The following is an 18,027-nucleotide window of genomic DNA, read 5'->3' as shown; positions in this document are numbered from 1 at the left end:
AATAAGTGAAAAATAAGATGGACAAATTGCTACAGGAATAGAAAAACAAGGTTGAAGATTAGCGAAAAGACAGCAGATTTCCTGGCAGGAGGGAAGACAAGTAATCAAGAAAGGAAATAAGGATAAATAAATAAAAACAATCTGCTTTCACCTCAGTTTGGTCTACTTTAGAAAATTGGGGCATTTAATACCTTTATAAATAATTCAAAATAGTGTGTATAGGACTTAGTAAGAGCAACACCAGGTTCATATAAAGTTTCTGAAAAAATAGCTATTTTAATTATATTTAAACAACAGTATGTTGTTATAAATTAATATTATAGATTACCTAGTGATCCTGTGAGTCTATTTAAAGCCAGCACTTTTAATTTCCCTAATTAAAAATTTTCCTTTCTTTTTCTTTTACAAGGAAATACTGGACCAAAAGGTCAGAAGGGGGAAGTTGGGAATAGAGGCATGCTAGGTAAGTTTACGTTTTTCTTAATTTTTTATGTGTGCTTTTGTAATAAATTTGTGATAGCAGTGGCATGGATTTCAGGCAAATGTTTAATATGTTAGTGTTGATCTGTAGAAATTCTGTTGATAGTCTCAGTTTTCTTCAAATGAAGTATGCTAATTGGAGTAAAACAAATATATTGAAATTTTCTTAATACTTGGATCTCATTATACATTTTTTTGTCATGAACATGATTTTCTAAAAAAATCTATGTAGAAAATTGTTCAACTTTCAATGCAATTTCTATCAGTTGAAGGAATATCAAACTTAGGAATAGAAACAATTGGCTAGTCCTTCTCTACTAAATGAACTAACTGAAATGTTATACATAGAAATTTGGACAAGCTAAGACCCCTGACAACATTATTCTTTGACAAACTGGTTTGTGTACATGTGTTCATTGTTTACTAAGAATTTGAAAAGTGGTATTCTATGCCATATATCTTCATAACTACATTAAAAATATTTCACAACAAAGATGCCTACACATGGCATTTTGACCTCCTGTTGCAGTGTAGAGAACCTGTATATCAAAACTTAAGTTGTTTTTCTTTTAATTTCTTTATTGGGAGATTAATTTATGTATTGGGGGATTAATGGTTTACAGTCAACAGTAAAATACAGTCATTTGTACATGCATAATATTTCTACATAATAATACACACACACCCAAAAAAATTTTAGTTGTAAACATTACATGAGAAGTCATCAACATGCCATACCATAAACCAATTGGTGTATGTGTAGACCCAAACAAGCCAGATATAATGAATGGATAATGAAAAGAAATGAAAATCTTAATTTGACTTCTCAGAATCCTAGAATCCCTCCACCATATTCCCATGATTAGATAAATGCAATTTGTGTCTATACCTCAGGGAAAAATTGATATACAACTAATCTTTACCCACTAGGAGTATTTATTAGACAGATGATCAAAAATCCTCTAGTGTACGAAAACATTTAGCAATTTTCAGTTATAATTATTGTTTAAAAATGTAATACTAATTTTATGCCATAGCAAAAATAATTATTTTAACCTAGTTCTATTTCATATGCATCACTTAGACCACTTAGAGTGTCTTTATAAATGCTAGCCATTAGAATAATGTATAACCACATTCTCCCAGCAACTATTTTGTTTATGAACTATGATTTTCCTATATTAAACATAGAATACTCTGTTTCTTCTCAATATACTTTAGTTGAGGCCTATGTCTGAAAGGCATGTACTATCTCCAGGAAAATGTATGACTGTAATTCCATTTATTTGCCTTTCTTCTTGTCACTCCATTTATTGTTAGTTGATTTCCTTATGGAACTCTTTTCCCCATGTTCAAGTTGTATTTATTTTTGGTTATTTTAACTCCTTTTCTCATTTTCCTAAGACTTTCTCTAAACTCTTTTACCTTGTTTCTGGTCAAGCTTAGCAAATAAGACATCTTTATTTTGTTCAACCTTTGCTCTCCTGTGGTACCAGACTTCCGCTTCCTCTTCTGATCCTTGGTGCTGTTAGACCTCTGCTCCTGTGCTCATTCTTCTCCCTACTCCAATATTCAATATCTTTATTATCCCCTAGCCCTACCAGATGGGATACCTCTCATGTACTGACTGACAGGCTATTTCATCCAGCACCCATCCTGGTGTTTTGCTGAACCCAATTAAATCCATATGCTCTAGAAGTCTTATAGACACTGGTAATATGTGGCTTTTGATATTTTTAAAAAAGCATTATTCTCTGCCACACATAGGAGTTACATACCGTAAAATTTATTTTGTAGTCTATAATATGAACAGCCATACTGTCTTTCGTTACCTGAGGTTACCACATCTTTTGAATATTGCTTTCAGATATGTTCAGAATTGTTTTCAGATGCAGATATTTTCATGACTGCTTTGAAGTTTATATGCATTATTTCTGTGAAAAAAAGTGTAAGAAAAATGTCCTCTGTGTTGTGTCTCCAAAGTTTCCCCATGAACCCTCCAAAGAAAATTATTAACCTTATACAATATTTAAAATAATCATATATGACATTCTGATTATTCTTCATAGCCCTGGTACAAATAAATGCCAGTACCTATGATTGTCTCTTTTCTCTCTCAGTTCCTATAGATCATTACATAATACAGCTATATCATATTTTCCATAATCTAATTATTAAATCCTACAAATATGCATACTTGATGATCTTTTTCTTCATAAAAAGGTTATATCCAGCTTTCTTATACATTATTATGTATCAATATTTTCAGAGGATTTTTTAGGCAGAGGATGTTCCAAAGTAATATATATTTTACAACCTAGCAGATTCTTACGAATCACACTTAAAAGCTTGTATCCATCTTCTCTGTATGAAAGTACCTAATTCCCCACATCTTCTATTAATTCTGATATGAACATTAATAATGGATTATTTTAATGTGCATTTTTTTATAACTTAAGCATGATTTAAATACAACATAAGTAATTGTTGATTTCCTCTTTTATACATGTCAGGCCAAGTTACAGCCCACTGATCCAATTAGGGCAGGGCCCTTAAAGATCAGGGGGGTTGGGCAGGACACCTTCTACTGTCATCTCATTAAAAGGCCCTTCACTTCTGGACAAGTCATCAGCACAGCTGAATCCAAGATCCCTTTGTGGTTCCGCCAAACAACCTTTGCTCTCCTGTGGTACCAGACTTCCGCTTCCTCTTCTGATCCTTGGTGCTGTTAGACCTCTGCTCCTGTGCTCATTCTTCTCCCTACTCCAATATTCAACATCTTTATTATCCCCTAGCCCTACCAGATGGGACACCTCTCATGTACTGACTGACAGGCTATTTCATCCAGCACCCATCCTGGTGTTTTGCTGAACCCAATTAAATCCATATGCTCTAGAAGTCTTACAGACACTGGTAATATGTGGCTTTTGATATTTTTAAAAAAGCATTATTCTCTGCCACACATAGGAGTTACATACCATAAAATTCATTCATACATTCACTCCTTACACGTATTTTCACTCTATATCTGCAGGAACTAGACACAACAGCTAGTAATGTATTTATTTTCTCTATCCTTACAGAGTTCATTATGTCTGAAAAACATAGACATGCAAAAGGCAAGTTTATATTATAATGAGCTATATTGGAGGAAAAATAAATCTATGTAGGTGCCCAGAGGAGATCAAAATGTCAAATTATTTAGAATATTAAAAAAAAGAAATGATTTGCTCTGTCTAACTTATTAAATTTTGAGGTAATTTCAAGCAAAGATATTTTGGTCATTAAAATAATGCTTTTTTCTATTCTAAAAATCTGTGTATATTTTATGTGTTAAGTATACACAATTCTAGAAAAAATGTATTTCAATGTAACTGGAGCTCTTCTGTCTATTAAAAGAAAGGGTTAAAGCTATAGTAAGAGAAAACAAAAAAAAGGAATATGAAAAATAAAGAATTCCACATTAATTTTATCATTTACTTATTAATAGGCAAGGTTTTCAAAAGTCTTCATTACTTCAAGGTTTAAAACATAGTCCCAGGATTCATAGCATTTGTGAATTCTAAGTAGCACTTTTATGTGTTTCTATCTTACCACTTCTATCCTCTCCCCTATTTAACGGACTTCTTAACACCTACCTCACAGGGTTGTTGTGAGGCTTTAAGATGCAATATGTTTAAAGATGCTCTGTAAAATCATAAAGTGCTTTTAACATATAAGGTTTTGTTCATAGTGAACTCTCTAAAAAGGAGCTGCTGTACTATGTCGATATAATGCAGACATTTTAAATATGTAATCAGAATAGAGATGCAAGAAAATGAAAACACAAAAAGCCAAATAAATGTCATGGACAAAAGAAAATATGCTAGGGAATAAGATAAAACTTTACATTAGATAGAGCAATGCAAGTGTGACCAGATCACAAATCAATGAGTTTGCCTGAGCTGAGCAGAAGAGTGTAAGTTAAAAATAAATGGAGCGACTAAACAAGAGCACACGCCAGAGGCCAGGAGCTGTCAACAGAGGTCAGAACAAAATGTCAGGCTAATAAAACAAGAGCCCAGGCTCTGAAGGACAAAACATGAGCCCGAGATGCTGCTGATGAGAAAGCTTTAAGAAAGGTTGAAACAAATTCAATTTGTAGCTGTACTCCAGGTTTATGCCTGGCTGATATCAAAGTCTCAAAAGGAGAGAGGATGGCATTTTTGAATCTTCCAGATAACGTCAATATTAGCAAACTGGTAATGTTCTCTAGATAGTTAATGGAACATCTAGAGATTAGCTGAATCTTTTTGTTTTTGGTTTAATTAGATGTGACTTCCTACTTGAGTTAACACTAGATTTCAGCTGGAAGTTCTTACTTCTTGCCTGCAGGTTTTGGTTTACATTTGTGATCCTGATCCCAAAGTTCCTGGGGAAAAAAATACAGAGATTCAATTTGAAAGACTAGAGATAGACTCTTAAATACTAATTCAAACTTTACACATTATGAAAAAGGGCTTGTTTCTCATCTATTTTAGAGAAAAACAAACAGAAAATATGTTGAGTGCTCTGTTTAAATGCACAACTTGTACCAACTTTAATAATGCATAATGAGAAAGTTAAGTCTATACCAAAATCTAACATTAGTCACAATAGTTTACCTGCTATGGTCTCTATGGTTGCTTGAAAGGGTGTTTCAATCAAGAGAAAAAGTTTCAACCATATAATTAAATACTTTGCGTGAAGTTCTATCTCAAACATACAATTTTCCTAGTGTGTAATTTGTATTTTTTAAAGTGCATTGTTTATGTCCAATGAGACGATAACTAGGATGTGAATAGAGTATTTTATTTTGAAACTCATACAAAGATCTATCTGTATTTTGTTGTACTTGTTCATAATAGTGCCATTATTTTGTCATCCCTGGAGTTTCACTGCTCTGGGACTTTTTTCAAATAAGACAACAGAGACAGAGAAATAGAGGGAAAGCTCTCATATTCACTGGAGGTTTTCCCTAGTTCCTGTGAGCTCAAACCTGGGTCATATGCATGGCCTGGTGAGCTATCATGCCTTCCAGATATATTACTTTATGTCATTTGACTTCTAATGAGGACTCAGCTCAAGTTTAGAAGACTTCAGATTTTTTCAAAGTATTCCATTTGCCAAAATAAAACCATTTCCAGTCACTAAATAATTATAATAGAGAACTATTATGATTAACATTATAATAACATTATAAAGTTGCTGTATATCAAGAGAATTTGACATCTAATCCTGAGAAAAGCTTTTGAGGTGAGAACTATTTCATCAATTTAGAAACTGAAGCTTTCTGGCTGCAATTAAACAGAAGAACAAAATTTCAAAGGCACTTATCCCTGTTTGTAACTAGGATTACACTAAATATCCTTATCCAAATGTATATATATGTAAATACCACAAGTAACATTTTACCCTACATAGAGAATTCAAATAAAAACTTATCAGAAATCTATAAATTGAACAAAGAAGCTCAATTATAAGTCAAAGGAGGGGTTGGGCGGCGACATAACTGGCTAAGCACACTTTACAGGGCTCTAGGTTTCTCTCTGTCTTTCTCCCTCTCTATCTCCCCCTTCCTTTTCCCTCCTGGAGGCCATTTTTTCCCATTTTGTTCCCCTTTTTGTTGTCATTGATGTTGTTGTTGGATAGGACAGAGAGAAATGGAGAGAGGAGGGGAAGACAGAGGGGGGAGAGAAAAACAGATACCTACAAACCTGTTTCACCACTTGTGAAGCGACTCCCCTACAGGTGGGGAGCCGGGGCTTAAACCAGGTTCCTTAAGCTGGTCCTTGTGCTTTGAATGTTGTGTGCTTAACCAGCTGGGCTACTGCTGGACCCCAGAAGTTTAACTTTTAACATGTGTTTAGTAACTTGAAGTCCCTAAGAAGAAAAATATTATAATACAACTTAGACTTAGTAAAATTTTTTGAAAAAGCATTGATATTTATGTTTCCAGCATCAAATGCTACTCTGTCTCTTATTACCAGTCTGTCCCCCAAGTATCAAAAGCATAATTTTCCTGGAATTCTCACAGAATTGCCATTATCTGTAATGAGCATCATTTATGTGCTCTAAGCGAAGGAAATATTTGTTAATGTTCTACCTTTCTTTTAGTAACTGGTTCACTTTGAACATTATTCAATATAATTTGACTGTTTTGGTGTCACTTATATTCTATTGTGCCTTTAAAAAAAATCTACTCTGTGCTTTTCTCTGTAGCTGGTTATGATTTAGCAGAATAGAGTACAATTGAACAGGGAAGACTGCACAAAAACTTAGGTAAATGCTGCTCATTCTTGATAATTATATATTTTTACAGATTTATATGGTTCCATAAATAGTGACTAAAAAAACATAGTGTTCCATAAGACAATAGATGTGTCCTTTAATAACATATATAACTAATACATATTAGAAACTGAAAGGAGATGTAAGTACATTACAGTTCTAGTATGTTTAGCACCTATCCCAGCTGACTTTCACAACTTGATTCAACAGAAACCATCAGAAGTGATAAAAAATCAGTAAAGCTCTACTTACAGAACTCCACCAGGAAAATTGGACCTTCATTCAGATATATACTAGTACGCAGACATGACACTCTGCTTCTCATTTCTCCATAATGTTACATGACCAAATAACTCATCTTTCTTCTCTGAAGAAGTGTACTTTGGCTTCCTGTTTTATAGCAAGAAAAATACACTTATGAAAGATCATATGTTTTTATATTTAGCTGAAACACCTTGCAAGTATGGATAGGCTCATAGTTTATCACTTACCCTTTCCTCCAAAAATGACTACCTACAATGTGATTCCCCGAATAACATTTCCTAGAACAACACAGTCACTTGTGCTTGAATAACAACTCTGTTAAGCACAGATTTTTGGAAACTTCATGTATATATGTTTGCATCGATGCATAAGTGAATATATGTATTTGTTTATGAGAGAGAACCAGAGTATCACTCTGACGCACTAGATGTTGAGGTATAAGTCTGAGCACATGTCTGCAAGTCCTATGCTCTACTTACTGTGTAACTTCTCAAGCTATGAAATATTGCTAATAGTGATTTAGCTTACAGATTCTTGAATCATTCTTAGGATGTTCAAGTAATTCAGTTTTCCTACTTTTAAATCCTGTTTGATTCCTTGAAAATGCATTGGATTAGGATCTCAACACTTGGTTGGATGCTCACTACAGACATTACTTAAAGAAATGGCAATATGAATATTTCAGCAAAATTGAAAGAAAATTATTTCTCAGTGATGTTTAGAATAATTCTGAACTTAGGTGCCCTAGGAATTCTGAAAGACAAAAAAATTGTTTTAATGAAATACAAATATTGAGTTTTTGTGCATTATATTTTTATAAAATATGTACAGAATAATCTATCCTCTGTAAAGATGATTTTCTGCTCCATCAGAAAACATTTTCTGCCCTATACTCTTTTGTTATACCCCTACTTAACTCTACAACCTACTATATAACCTGTACTAAGAAACATTACTTCAGAACAAAAAAAAATTTAAAAATTAATCATAGGACAGCTTAATAATATATTATAAATTATACATCTATAGTTTTAATATCAGTAAATAGCTGTAAATTGTGACTTATATTTTATCCTTAATAATGTTATTAAGAATACTAATTCAGAAATACTGGAGATATAAGACCAAAGAGCTGTCAGGATATAATCCTATTGGATTAGAATATTTTGTAATTATGGTTTTATTGAACTCTATCTTTTTAGAGACTCTATATTCACACTGGGATTAGGACTTTAGCATATGAACTTGGTAGGCTATATTTTAGTTGTGTAATATGAAGCAATATGCACTCAAGAGTTGTACTTGGGAGTCAGGCGGTAGCACAGGGGGTTAAGCGCACATGGCACAAAGCTCAAGGACCTGTGTAAGGATCCCTGTTCAAGCCCCAGCTCCCCATCTGCAGGAGGTTGCTTTGCAAGCAGTGAAGCAGGTCTGCAGCTGTCTATCTTTCTCTCCTCCTCTCTGTCTTCCCCTCCTCTCTTCATTTCTCTCTGTCCTATCCAACAACAACAACAGCTATGACAAGAGCAACAGCTACAAGCAAACAACAAGGACAACAAAATGGGAAAAATAGCCTCCAGGAGCATTGGATTCCTAGTGCAGGCACTGAGCTCCAGCAATAACCCTTGAGACAAAAAAAAAAAAAAAGTTGTTTTCAGTTTCTTTAGGTGACAGGTCAAAAATCTTTAAAAGCACTTAAATTTTACTCTAAATAAGTAGAAGTCATCCTAGTATAACTTAACTTTTATTTTCGTTTTGTCAATATTATATTTTCACATTTCAGCAGTATATGTAATGGATAAATTCACCAGAACATTAAGCTTATAGTCATTAGCCTGTGGTAATATGATTAATAAAAATATGATTGATGAAAAAGAGAATGACCTGACCTGGAAAATAACTTCTAATATTTTTTATCAAATAATTACCACATATGTTTGTAAGAACTTTTAAAAGAGAAATTAACAAAATGTGCTGAAACAGACTGTATCACTTCATATGATTAAGGACCCAAGAGATCATTTTTTTTTTATCAGATATGGCAGATTCTAGCTCAAAGTATGTTCTCTGAACTATATTTGTCATTCTCCTCCTTACGGCATTCATTGTAGATAATAGCATCCATTTTCCTTCAAATTAACTCTAATCTTGGATTCTAAAATTTACATTTGACTACTAATGTGTCTAGGAAATAATGCACATCTATTTCCACTCAAAGTGATGGACAAGTGGGATCATCCATTTAGAATTTCAGAGTACTAAGTAAAAGAGATTTCTTTGGATTGAATCATCACATGTGGATTGCTAAATCACTAAATAATCTTGCTAGGAGAAACAGTGAATATTTAAGGTGAAAGTATGTGGGGTTTTTTTTGGGGGGACAGGATTTATGATTTATAATAAATACAGTTGTTGGTACATGTATAATACTTCTCAGTTTTCTGAGTTTTTTTTTTTCCTCATTAGAACTATAGTTTCTAGTTGTGGTCTGGGGTACAGTGACAAAGCTTTGAACTCTCAAGCATGACGTCCTGAGTTCAATCCCTGGCAGCACATGTGCCAGAGTGATGTCTAGTTCTTTCTCTTTCTTCCTATCTTTGTCATAAGTAAATAAAATCTTTTTAAAAAAAAAGTATAGCTTCTAAAAAAAAAAAGAAATAAAGAAAGGAGTACAGTTTTCCACTAGTCCCATCACCAAAAGTCTATGTCCATACCCCTATCTCCTTAGATAACCACTATAGTTCTACCAGTCTTAGATTTAGGCTTACTTTTTAAAAATTTAATTAGTGTGTTCAATTTTCTATATTTCATATATGAGTGAAACCATCCTGGAGTTTGTCTTTTGCACCTTGTTTACTTAACTAGATATAATCTTCTGCATTTCCATCCATTTTATCCCAAAGGACATAATATCATCTTTTTAAATGCTGAGTAATACTCTGTATGTGCCATAATATATATATTTTTTAATCCAGTCATCTTCCAATGGGCATTTTGGTTGTTTATAAAATTTGGCTATTATAAATAATGCCGCTATGAATATGGGGGTGCGCACCATATATCCCTTTGAACCAGTGTTATTCTATCTTTTGGGTAAATGTCTAGGAGTAGAATTGCTGAGTTGTAAGGTATTTATATTTGTATTTGTTTAAGGAGTCTCCATACTGTTCTCCATTTAATGGCTTCACAAGTTTGCATTCCTACCAGCAGTGTAGTAGAGTTCCTCTTTCTCCATATTTTCTCCAACACTTAACTTTCTTGCTTTGTTGATGAAGCCCATTCTCACAGGTGTGAGGCAGAATTTCAGTGTAATTTAATTTGCACTTCTTTGGTGATGAGTGAATTGGAGAATTTCCACGTATGTCTGTGGGTCATGTGTATCTCTTCTTTAGAGAACCCAGTGTTAAAAATGAAACAAACAAACCAAACAAAACCCCATCACTGTAGCTGTGCAGATCCCCATGGAAATGTAATGATTGAAAAGTCTATGGAGACTGAAGAATGGAAAGAAAAATTAAGAAGTACAGTGAGATAAGAAAAGCAGATTATGCTTATTACTGTAAGTTTTCTCATGAATGCCATTAATTATACTATGTTGTTTCTATACTTCTACCACTGAATTTTTAAACATCTAATTAAATAAAAATATATGTATTTCAGAGAGACTATTGCCTTCTTCAAGAGTTTATATATTGGGCTATTATAATTTTAGAAAAAATATATGACTTAATATATTATTTGTAAATCTAAAGTTACAAGGAGAACTTTTAAAATTGTATAAAAAGGAATTTTAATGACCTGTTTTTTAGAGTTCTTAGATTTTTATTTCCCACTTAAAACACTAGGGTGCAAAGATAATCAAGTCCACTGTTAATATATTTAAATGGTGCTTAGAAAATTCAGATTATAGAACTCATACATTGCATTATAATTCTTTCTGATTTCTAAAAACCTCTTAAAAGTCCTCAGATCCTTTTATATGTTATGTTGAGACCTTGATAATTGACGTATCTTCTCTGATCTTTCACTTATACATTTATAAAGTAAATAATAGACCCTACATTTGATGTTTCAAATATGACAGTTTTTGGAAAAAAAATATTTTAAAGTTACTTTGTTGTCTTGTGACATAATAGACTACGGGGGATTTGAGTTGAAAATCTTACGGAGAAAAATGTCCCAAATTGGTCCCACTAAAGTTTAATCTCTGTAGTTATTGGCAGAATTGACAAGTCAGTATAAATTCCCTCACTTTTTACAAAGAAAAACAATTTTCTAGAGTAACTGTTTGTGCCTTTAAATGTATTGGGAGGTAAATTAAAAGCCTGCTTTGTCCTGGATGTGACCCAGGTTCAAGTCTGGTCTCCATTACACTCCAGGAAGCTCAAATCCTACTGTGTTTGATATGTTACATTTTCCTTCATCTTCTCTTTCTTCTCCTCTCCTTTCTCCTCCCCCTCCTCCTTCCTCTTATATAAGTGTATAGTGTTTATTCCACATGCTAAGAATATTCTTTCAAAAATACTTTTCTCCCAAATCATTTTATTGGGAAGATAGTTGTTTACAGTATAGTTGTTGACACATGAGTTCAATTTTTCTCTTCTCATCTGCAAAAAATTCTTATTCTGGGGCCAGGTGGTGGTGGTGCACCTGGTTGAGAACACTTGTCACAATGCACAAGGACCTGTGTACATGTCCCTGGTCTTCACCTGCAGGTGGAAAGCTTTTTGAGTGGTGAAGCAGTGTTGCAGGCGTCTCTCTGTCTCTCTCTCCCCCTCTATTACACCCTTCCCTCTCAATTTCTGAATGTTCCTATCTAATAAGTAAAGATTTTTTTTTTTAAAGTTACAAAACATCATCAGTCCCAACTTAGGTATTTTTTCACCATTTTGCAGCTGGACCCTAGTTCCCTCTCTACCCACTCTCATGCCCTTCTCCCCAGAGTCCTTTACTTTGCTGAGGCACATCATACTCAGTCCAGATTTCACCTTTAATCGTCCCTCTGTCCCCCTCCCTGCCGGTTGTATGTCTATCACCTATACTTATTTATTTATTATTTATAAACTGGAAATATTGACAAGACCATAGGATAAGAGGGTTACAATTCCACACAATTCCCACCACCAGAGCTCCCTATCCCAGCCCCTCCCTAAAAGCTTTCCTATTCCTTATCCCTGTGGGAGCATGGACCCAGGATCATTATGGGGTGCAGAAGGTGGAAGATCTGGCTTCTGTAGTTGCTTTTCTGCTGAACATGGGGATTGGCAGGTAGATCCATATTCCCATTCTGCCTCTCTTTCCCTAGTGAGGCAGGGCTCTGGGGAGCAGGGCTCCAGGACACATTGGTGAGGTTGGGGTTGTCTGCCCAGGGAAGTACAGCTGGCATCATCGAGAACCTAGTGGTGGTTACTTGGTGGGTTCTCAGAGTAGTCCTAGTCAATTTCTGGCTGTCTCTATCCAATAAATAATACAAATAGTAAAAAATTGAATTAAAAATCACACTCTTCACAGTTAAGTTAGACTGATCATCTGAGTTAGTACAGTTCATATTGAAACAATTTTTTAATACTTATCATACTTTTTCAACATATGAAATATGGACATTCAATATAATAATAGCTGACTTGGTGAATTTCTTTTTCTTTGCTAATTTCTATGTAAGCAAAATACTTCTTAACTATACTCAAAAAAGTAGGCTTCATTTTGTTCATTAACATGAAAATATAATTACTCAAGAATCAATCCCATTTTTAAGACAATTCTAATGCTTCTTTTAACAATTTGATAACAATGAAAACATTCTTTATTCATTTGTGTTTATTTAGTCAAGTCATGGCCACCTCCATGATAGGACATTTAAAAGTATTTCCAAAACTTATGGCCACTTTAAATGTCCACATGAGCTGTTATTTAAAGGTGTTATCTATACAGATATTATTAAGCTAAGGTAAGGTCATGTTGGATTCATCTGGAACCTAAGTACAATGACTGTGGTCTTTATAAGAATGAGATACACAGAAACAGTGAGGGAGATAATGAGAAGATGGAGGCAAGGATTGAAGTGCTGCAAGCCCAAGAAATCCAAGAATTAGGAGCCACTATAAACTAAAAATGATATGGAGGGGGCAGGAGTGGTGCACCTGGTTGAGCACATGAGTTTCCATGTGTAGAAACCTGGGTTCAAGCCCTGTTCCCCACCTGCTGGAAGGAAACTTCATGAGTGGTAAAGCAGGTCTGCAGGTGTTTCCCTATCTCTCTCCCTCTCTATCTCCCCGGCCCTCTCTATTTCTGTCTCTATCCAATAATAAATAAAATATATCTATTCTAAAAAGAAGATGCAGAAAGCTTTCTTCTGAAAGTCTTCAAAGAGAATTTAAACCTATTGACATTTTAATTTCAAACATCTAATCATTTATCAAGCATCAAATCTCCAGAACTGTAAGAGAATAAACCTCTGTTGTTTTACATCACACAATTTGGGATTCTTTGTAATAGTAGTCAGTAATTAGATAAGCAGTCATTTTGGCTGCTACTTTTTAATCTTCACTACTCATTCCTAAAATGAATACTTTTCTCTCTTCATTACCCCCAGAGAACTTACTAAAGGACTGGATGTAACAGGAAAGTATAAGGAGTATTTACCACTACACCTATAGCCCTGCTTCACTACTTATGAAGCTTTCCCCTTGCAGATGGGAACCAGGGTCTTAAACCCAGGTCCTTGCACACTGTAATGTGTACACTTAATCTTAGTTCCTTACTTCTTTTCAGATAATAGGGATGGACATATGCAAAGAAACTCCCAGAGTTCATGTCCTTTCTCATTTCCTTTTTGAAAGTAGGATTTTGTTCATTTATGTGGGTTTAGTAAATTTATATTTTATAATTTGTTTTTGTCATATCTAGAGCTCTACTGCTCCAAAACATTTTTTCCAGATAAAGACTGAGAGGGAAAGAGAAAGAGAAAGAGAAAAAAAAAAAAAAAAAAAACCAGCACTGGAGCTTCCTTCAAAGTGGTGGTGAGAGTAGGCTCGATTCTGGGTTGCACACATGGCAAAGCAGCAATCTATCTAAGTGAGCTATTTTTCCAGTCCTATTTTTTTCTAATCTTTAGGAAAAGAACTACATATGAAACCCTTTTGTAAGTTTTTTAGAATTTAAATATTTCTATCAGCACTACTGTCGTTATTTTCATCTTGAAAATATTTCAAGTGTACAACAAAGAAATAACATTTAATATAAATAGCTTAGACATTGTCATGTACATGCCACCTGCAAATTAATGATGCTGACATTTTATGATACAGACTTTATGTATCTATTTTTTTAGAAATGCAATTTTAACTAAAACAGTCAAAATCTTACTTACATTAATACATATTAAACAGAAAATTCAATCATTGTGACTTGACTTCCTGTATAGTTTGTGCACAGGGAGAAAATGACCTTGTTAAACAGATGTCAATACTCCAGTTTTTGAGACAATTACATTTATCATTGTAAGTTGAATTGACATTTAGTTCTAAGAGTTTCTTTTAACATCAGTCTGCCACTAAACAATAAATACTTTAAACATGTAAAGATCTTCTCCCATTCTGTGAGGGGTCTCTTGGTTTGGGTAGTGGTTTCTTTTGCTGTGTAGAAACTTTTAATTTGATGTAGTCCCATAGGTTTATATTTGCCTTAGTCTTCTTTGTAATTAGATTCGTTTCATTGAAGATGTCTTTAAAATTTATGCAGAAAAGAGTTCTGGCAATATTTTCCTCTAAGTATCTGATATTTTCTGGTCTAACATTTAAGTCCTTGATCCACTTGGAATTTACTTTTGTATTTGGTGATATACAGTGGTTCAATTTCATTCTTCTGCATGTTTCAACCCATTTTTTCCAATACCATTTGTTGAAGAGACTCTGCTTTCCCCATTTAACTGTTGGGCACCATTGTCAAAGATTTGATGTCCATAGATGTGAGGGCTTACATCAGATAAGAGTTTAATAGTCAAAAGTATATAAGTAGTTTGCTAAACTCAACAACAAGAAAACAAATAACCCTATCCAAAAGTGGGGAGAGGACATGGTCAGATTATTCACTACAGAAGAGATACAAAACGCCAAGAAACACAGGAAAAAATGTGCAAGTCTTTGATTGTCAGAGAAATGCAAATAAAGACAACAATGAGATACCACTTCACTCCTGTGAGAATGTCATACATCAGAAGAGGTAACAGCAACAAATGCTGGAGAGGTTGTGGGGTCAAAGGAACCCTCCTGCACTTCTGGTGGGAATGTAAATTGGTCCAGCCTCTGTGGAGAACAGTCTGGAGAACTCTCAGAAGGCTAGAAATGGACCTACTCTATGATTCTGCAATTCCTTTCCTGGGAATATATCGTAAGGAACCCAACACATCCATCCAAAGAGATCTGTGTACACATATATACTTAGCAACACAATTTGTAATAGCCAAAACCTAGAAGCAAACAGATCAATTTATTGATCTCTGAAAACCCTTATTCTGAAACATTTTTACATTAGGTAACTATGTAATGATCACAACTTTTTTTTTATACTTTAGTGTTCCTGTATAATCCTCAAAATAATAATAATATAACTATATAGTGGTTTTTATTATTATTATTTTATTTTATTTTATAGTTTTTAAAATTATGACTCTGCTCTTTAGTCAAATTATGAGAAATTATTATTGATGGGCACAGTGTACTTTTTATAAATTTTTGAAATCCCAAGTATTTTTTTTTTATATTCTTCAAGTTTATTTTATCACTTAACTCATACAAGAGAGATTCCCATGAAAGAGAAAGAAACCAGAGAATCATTTTAGATCAAACAAGGATCCTCAGACATGAAAGTCATGCACTAGACCTACCATCTGAATGATTTTTCCTAGCTACACAGAATTACTTTTTATAAGAGTAATCATAAATTTTTGTTTATAGCTGCCTAGATTCACAATGCATATTCTCATTATATAAATAAGAGCTATCTCACCTTTATGCACATCTTTTTTCATGATAAGTATTTTATAGAAAGTTTATTTTAGATATGACAGTTTTATTAGACGTTGCTGGACAAAATTACTTTTATAGTTATAAATGCCTATATTTTTTTCACAAAAATATGACTTTGGTGACTTTACATAGTATTCAAACATACTGAGTTATAAATCATTAATTCTTTTCTTCAAAAAAGGGGGGGAAGTCACATTAGGACAAAATTCAGAAGTCTATATAAAGGAATTATTTGGCATTTTTAAATAGGTATAATTTTGGTAGTTATTTAATTATTTGGATCCTTTGGTGAACCATAGGCTGTCTCTTCATCTAGATTTGTGATTATATTATAAAATACTTTCTGTTCAACCTCCTATATCACTGACAGTCAGTAGTTTCGTTTGTGTTTTTCTGTTAAGAAAATAACTTTATTGTGAAAATTTCTAGCAAGCATGAAAAATCTATTTGACTCTAACAAACTTGTGGCTGTTGAAATTTAAAATCACTCAAGCATAATCTTTGAAATGTTCACATAAATCATTTACATAAATGTTAAAGCAGAGATTTTATTCAGATCTAATACTATGTTTGCACTTTTTATTACCAATAGGTGGTGCTAGAAAGTTTAACATTTGTCTTAGTAGTTGAACTTATTGGAAAAAATGTGATTTTAAAAGAGCATTATAAGATATTAATTGTATTATTAATCCTGGCTATTTTTGTTGCAGCTGCATCCAAAACAGTTCGCCTTGTTGGTGGTGGTGGTCCTCATGAGGGCAGAGTGGAAGTTTTTCATGATGGTCAGTGGGGTACAATTTGTGATGACCACTGGGAATTACGTAATGGACAAGTCATCTGTAGGAGCTTGGGATACTCAGGTGTCCGAAGTGTACACAAAGGAGCTTATTTTGGAGAAGGTACTGTAAAGACAATATCTTTCTTAGCAACATGAAAAGAAGCTATTGTCTAACTAGAAGTAGCCAGATAGAAAATGGTGCTTATACAAGAGTGGCACAAATTTATGTAGGACTTTTTTTTAAAATGGATTTTCCTAAAAATAGAAGTGAAAAAATAATATTAAAAATAAAGAGCTTATGCTCTGGATGACCTTTAAAGTTTAAATTTCATTTAAACTAAACTGGTTAATTGGGAGAAAAGTAGTAATGGGGAAAATTATGGGTAAGCAAAATAAGTGAAATAGTACTAATTACATTATTCATAAGTCATGATATATTTTAGAAAGCTCAGTTTATGTTAGCTGAGTCTTGTGGATATCCATGTTCTCATTTGTATTCTTTCATCTGTAAAATTTCTGAGCTGAGTGCTAACTTCTGAATTTACCTCAGCGAAGTTCCACAGGAAAGAGACATATCACTAGATCATGACAAAGCACTTGTGTTCTCTGAAGAAGAGAGGAAAGCTATGAGCAAGAAAGAATATCTATTTTGATTCCTTAACATTTATTCTCCTTTAAAAAGTATGGTAGGAAATAAGAGAAAGGATATTTCCCATTTTTAAGGTTAATAAAAAGTTGGATTATACTATTGTATGCATTATTTGTGTATTTTCACCTTGATTATTCTGAAACTGTGCTATGAATGTGTTGAGAAACATAGGTAGATAAATTTCAGGGGACAGAATATGCTTATGGTATTTTCAATGTCTCATTTTTTAGGAAATTGGCACACAATAAAGCTCTTATGGATAATTAAGCATAAGTAAACATATAAATGTTCTTCTATTCTGAATGACAGAAATTAGAAAAGAAATCAGCAGTGAAACCACACATGTGCAAGGTCCAGGCACCAAACACGCCCACTACACACACAAGTGCGCACACACACACACACACATAAAGTAAAATATTTCAAACATCAATAAGCTAGATTTTTTTCCAGAAAAAGGAGAAAGAAGAAAATATAATTATTCTTGGTCACTAGTGTCAAATGAATGCCAATCATTTAGA

At 33.6% G+C, this 18,027-nt stretch overlaps 1 protein-coding gene across 3 annotated transcripts in view; it reads left to right on the top strand.

Moving 5' to 3' along the window:
- MSR1 (macrophage scavenger receptor 1) overlaps positions 1-18,027 on the top strand; it is a 73,592-nt gene that overhangs the window by 42,362 nt on the left and 13,203 nt on the right. For 2 of the 3 annotated variants that reach the window (XM_016185231.2, XM_016185232.2), the window contains exons 8-9: positions 410-463; positions 16,790-16,978. In XM_016185231.2, coding sequence (XP_016040717.1) covers positions 410-463; positions 16,790-16,978 — 243 coding nt within the window. Of the gene's footprint in view, positions 1-409; positions 464-2,993; positions 4,200-16,789; positions 16,979-18,027 lie in introns of those variants that run through there. The other variant, XM_060183355.1, reaches the window with a different exon arrangement.

Source organism: Erinaceus europaeus, chromosome 2 (genome assembly GCF_950295315.1).
Source record: "Erinaceus europaeus chromosome 2, mEriEur2.1, whole genome shotgun sequence".
Classification (NCBI taxonomy): domain Eukaryota; kingdom Metazoa; phylum Chordata; class Mammalia; order Eulipotyphla; family Erinaceidae; genus Erinaceus; species Erinaceus europaeus.
This window is presented reverse-complemented; position numbering and strand designations above follow the sequence as displayed.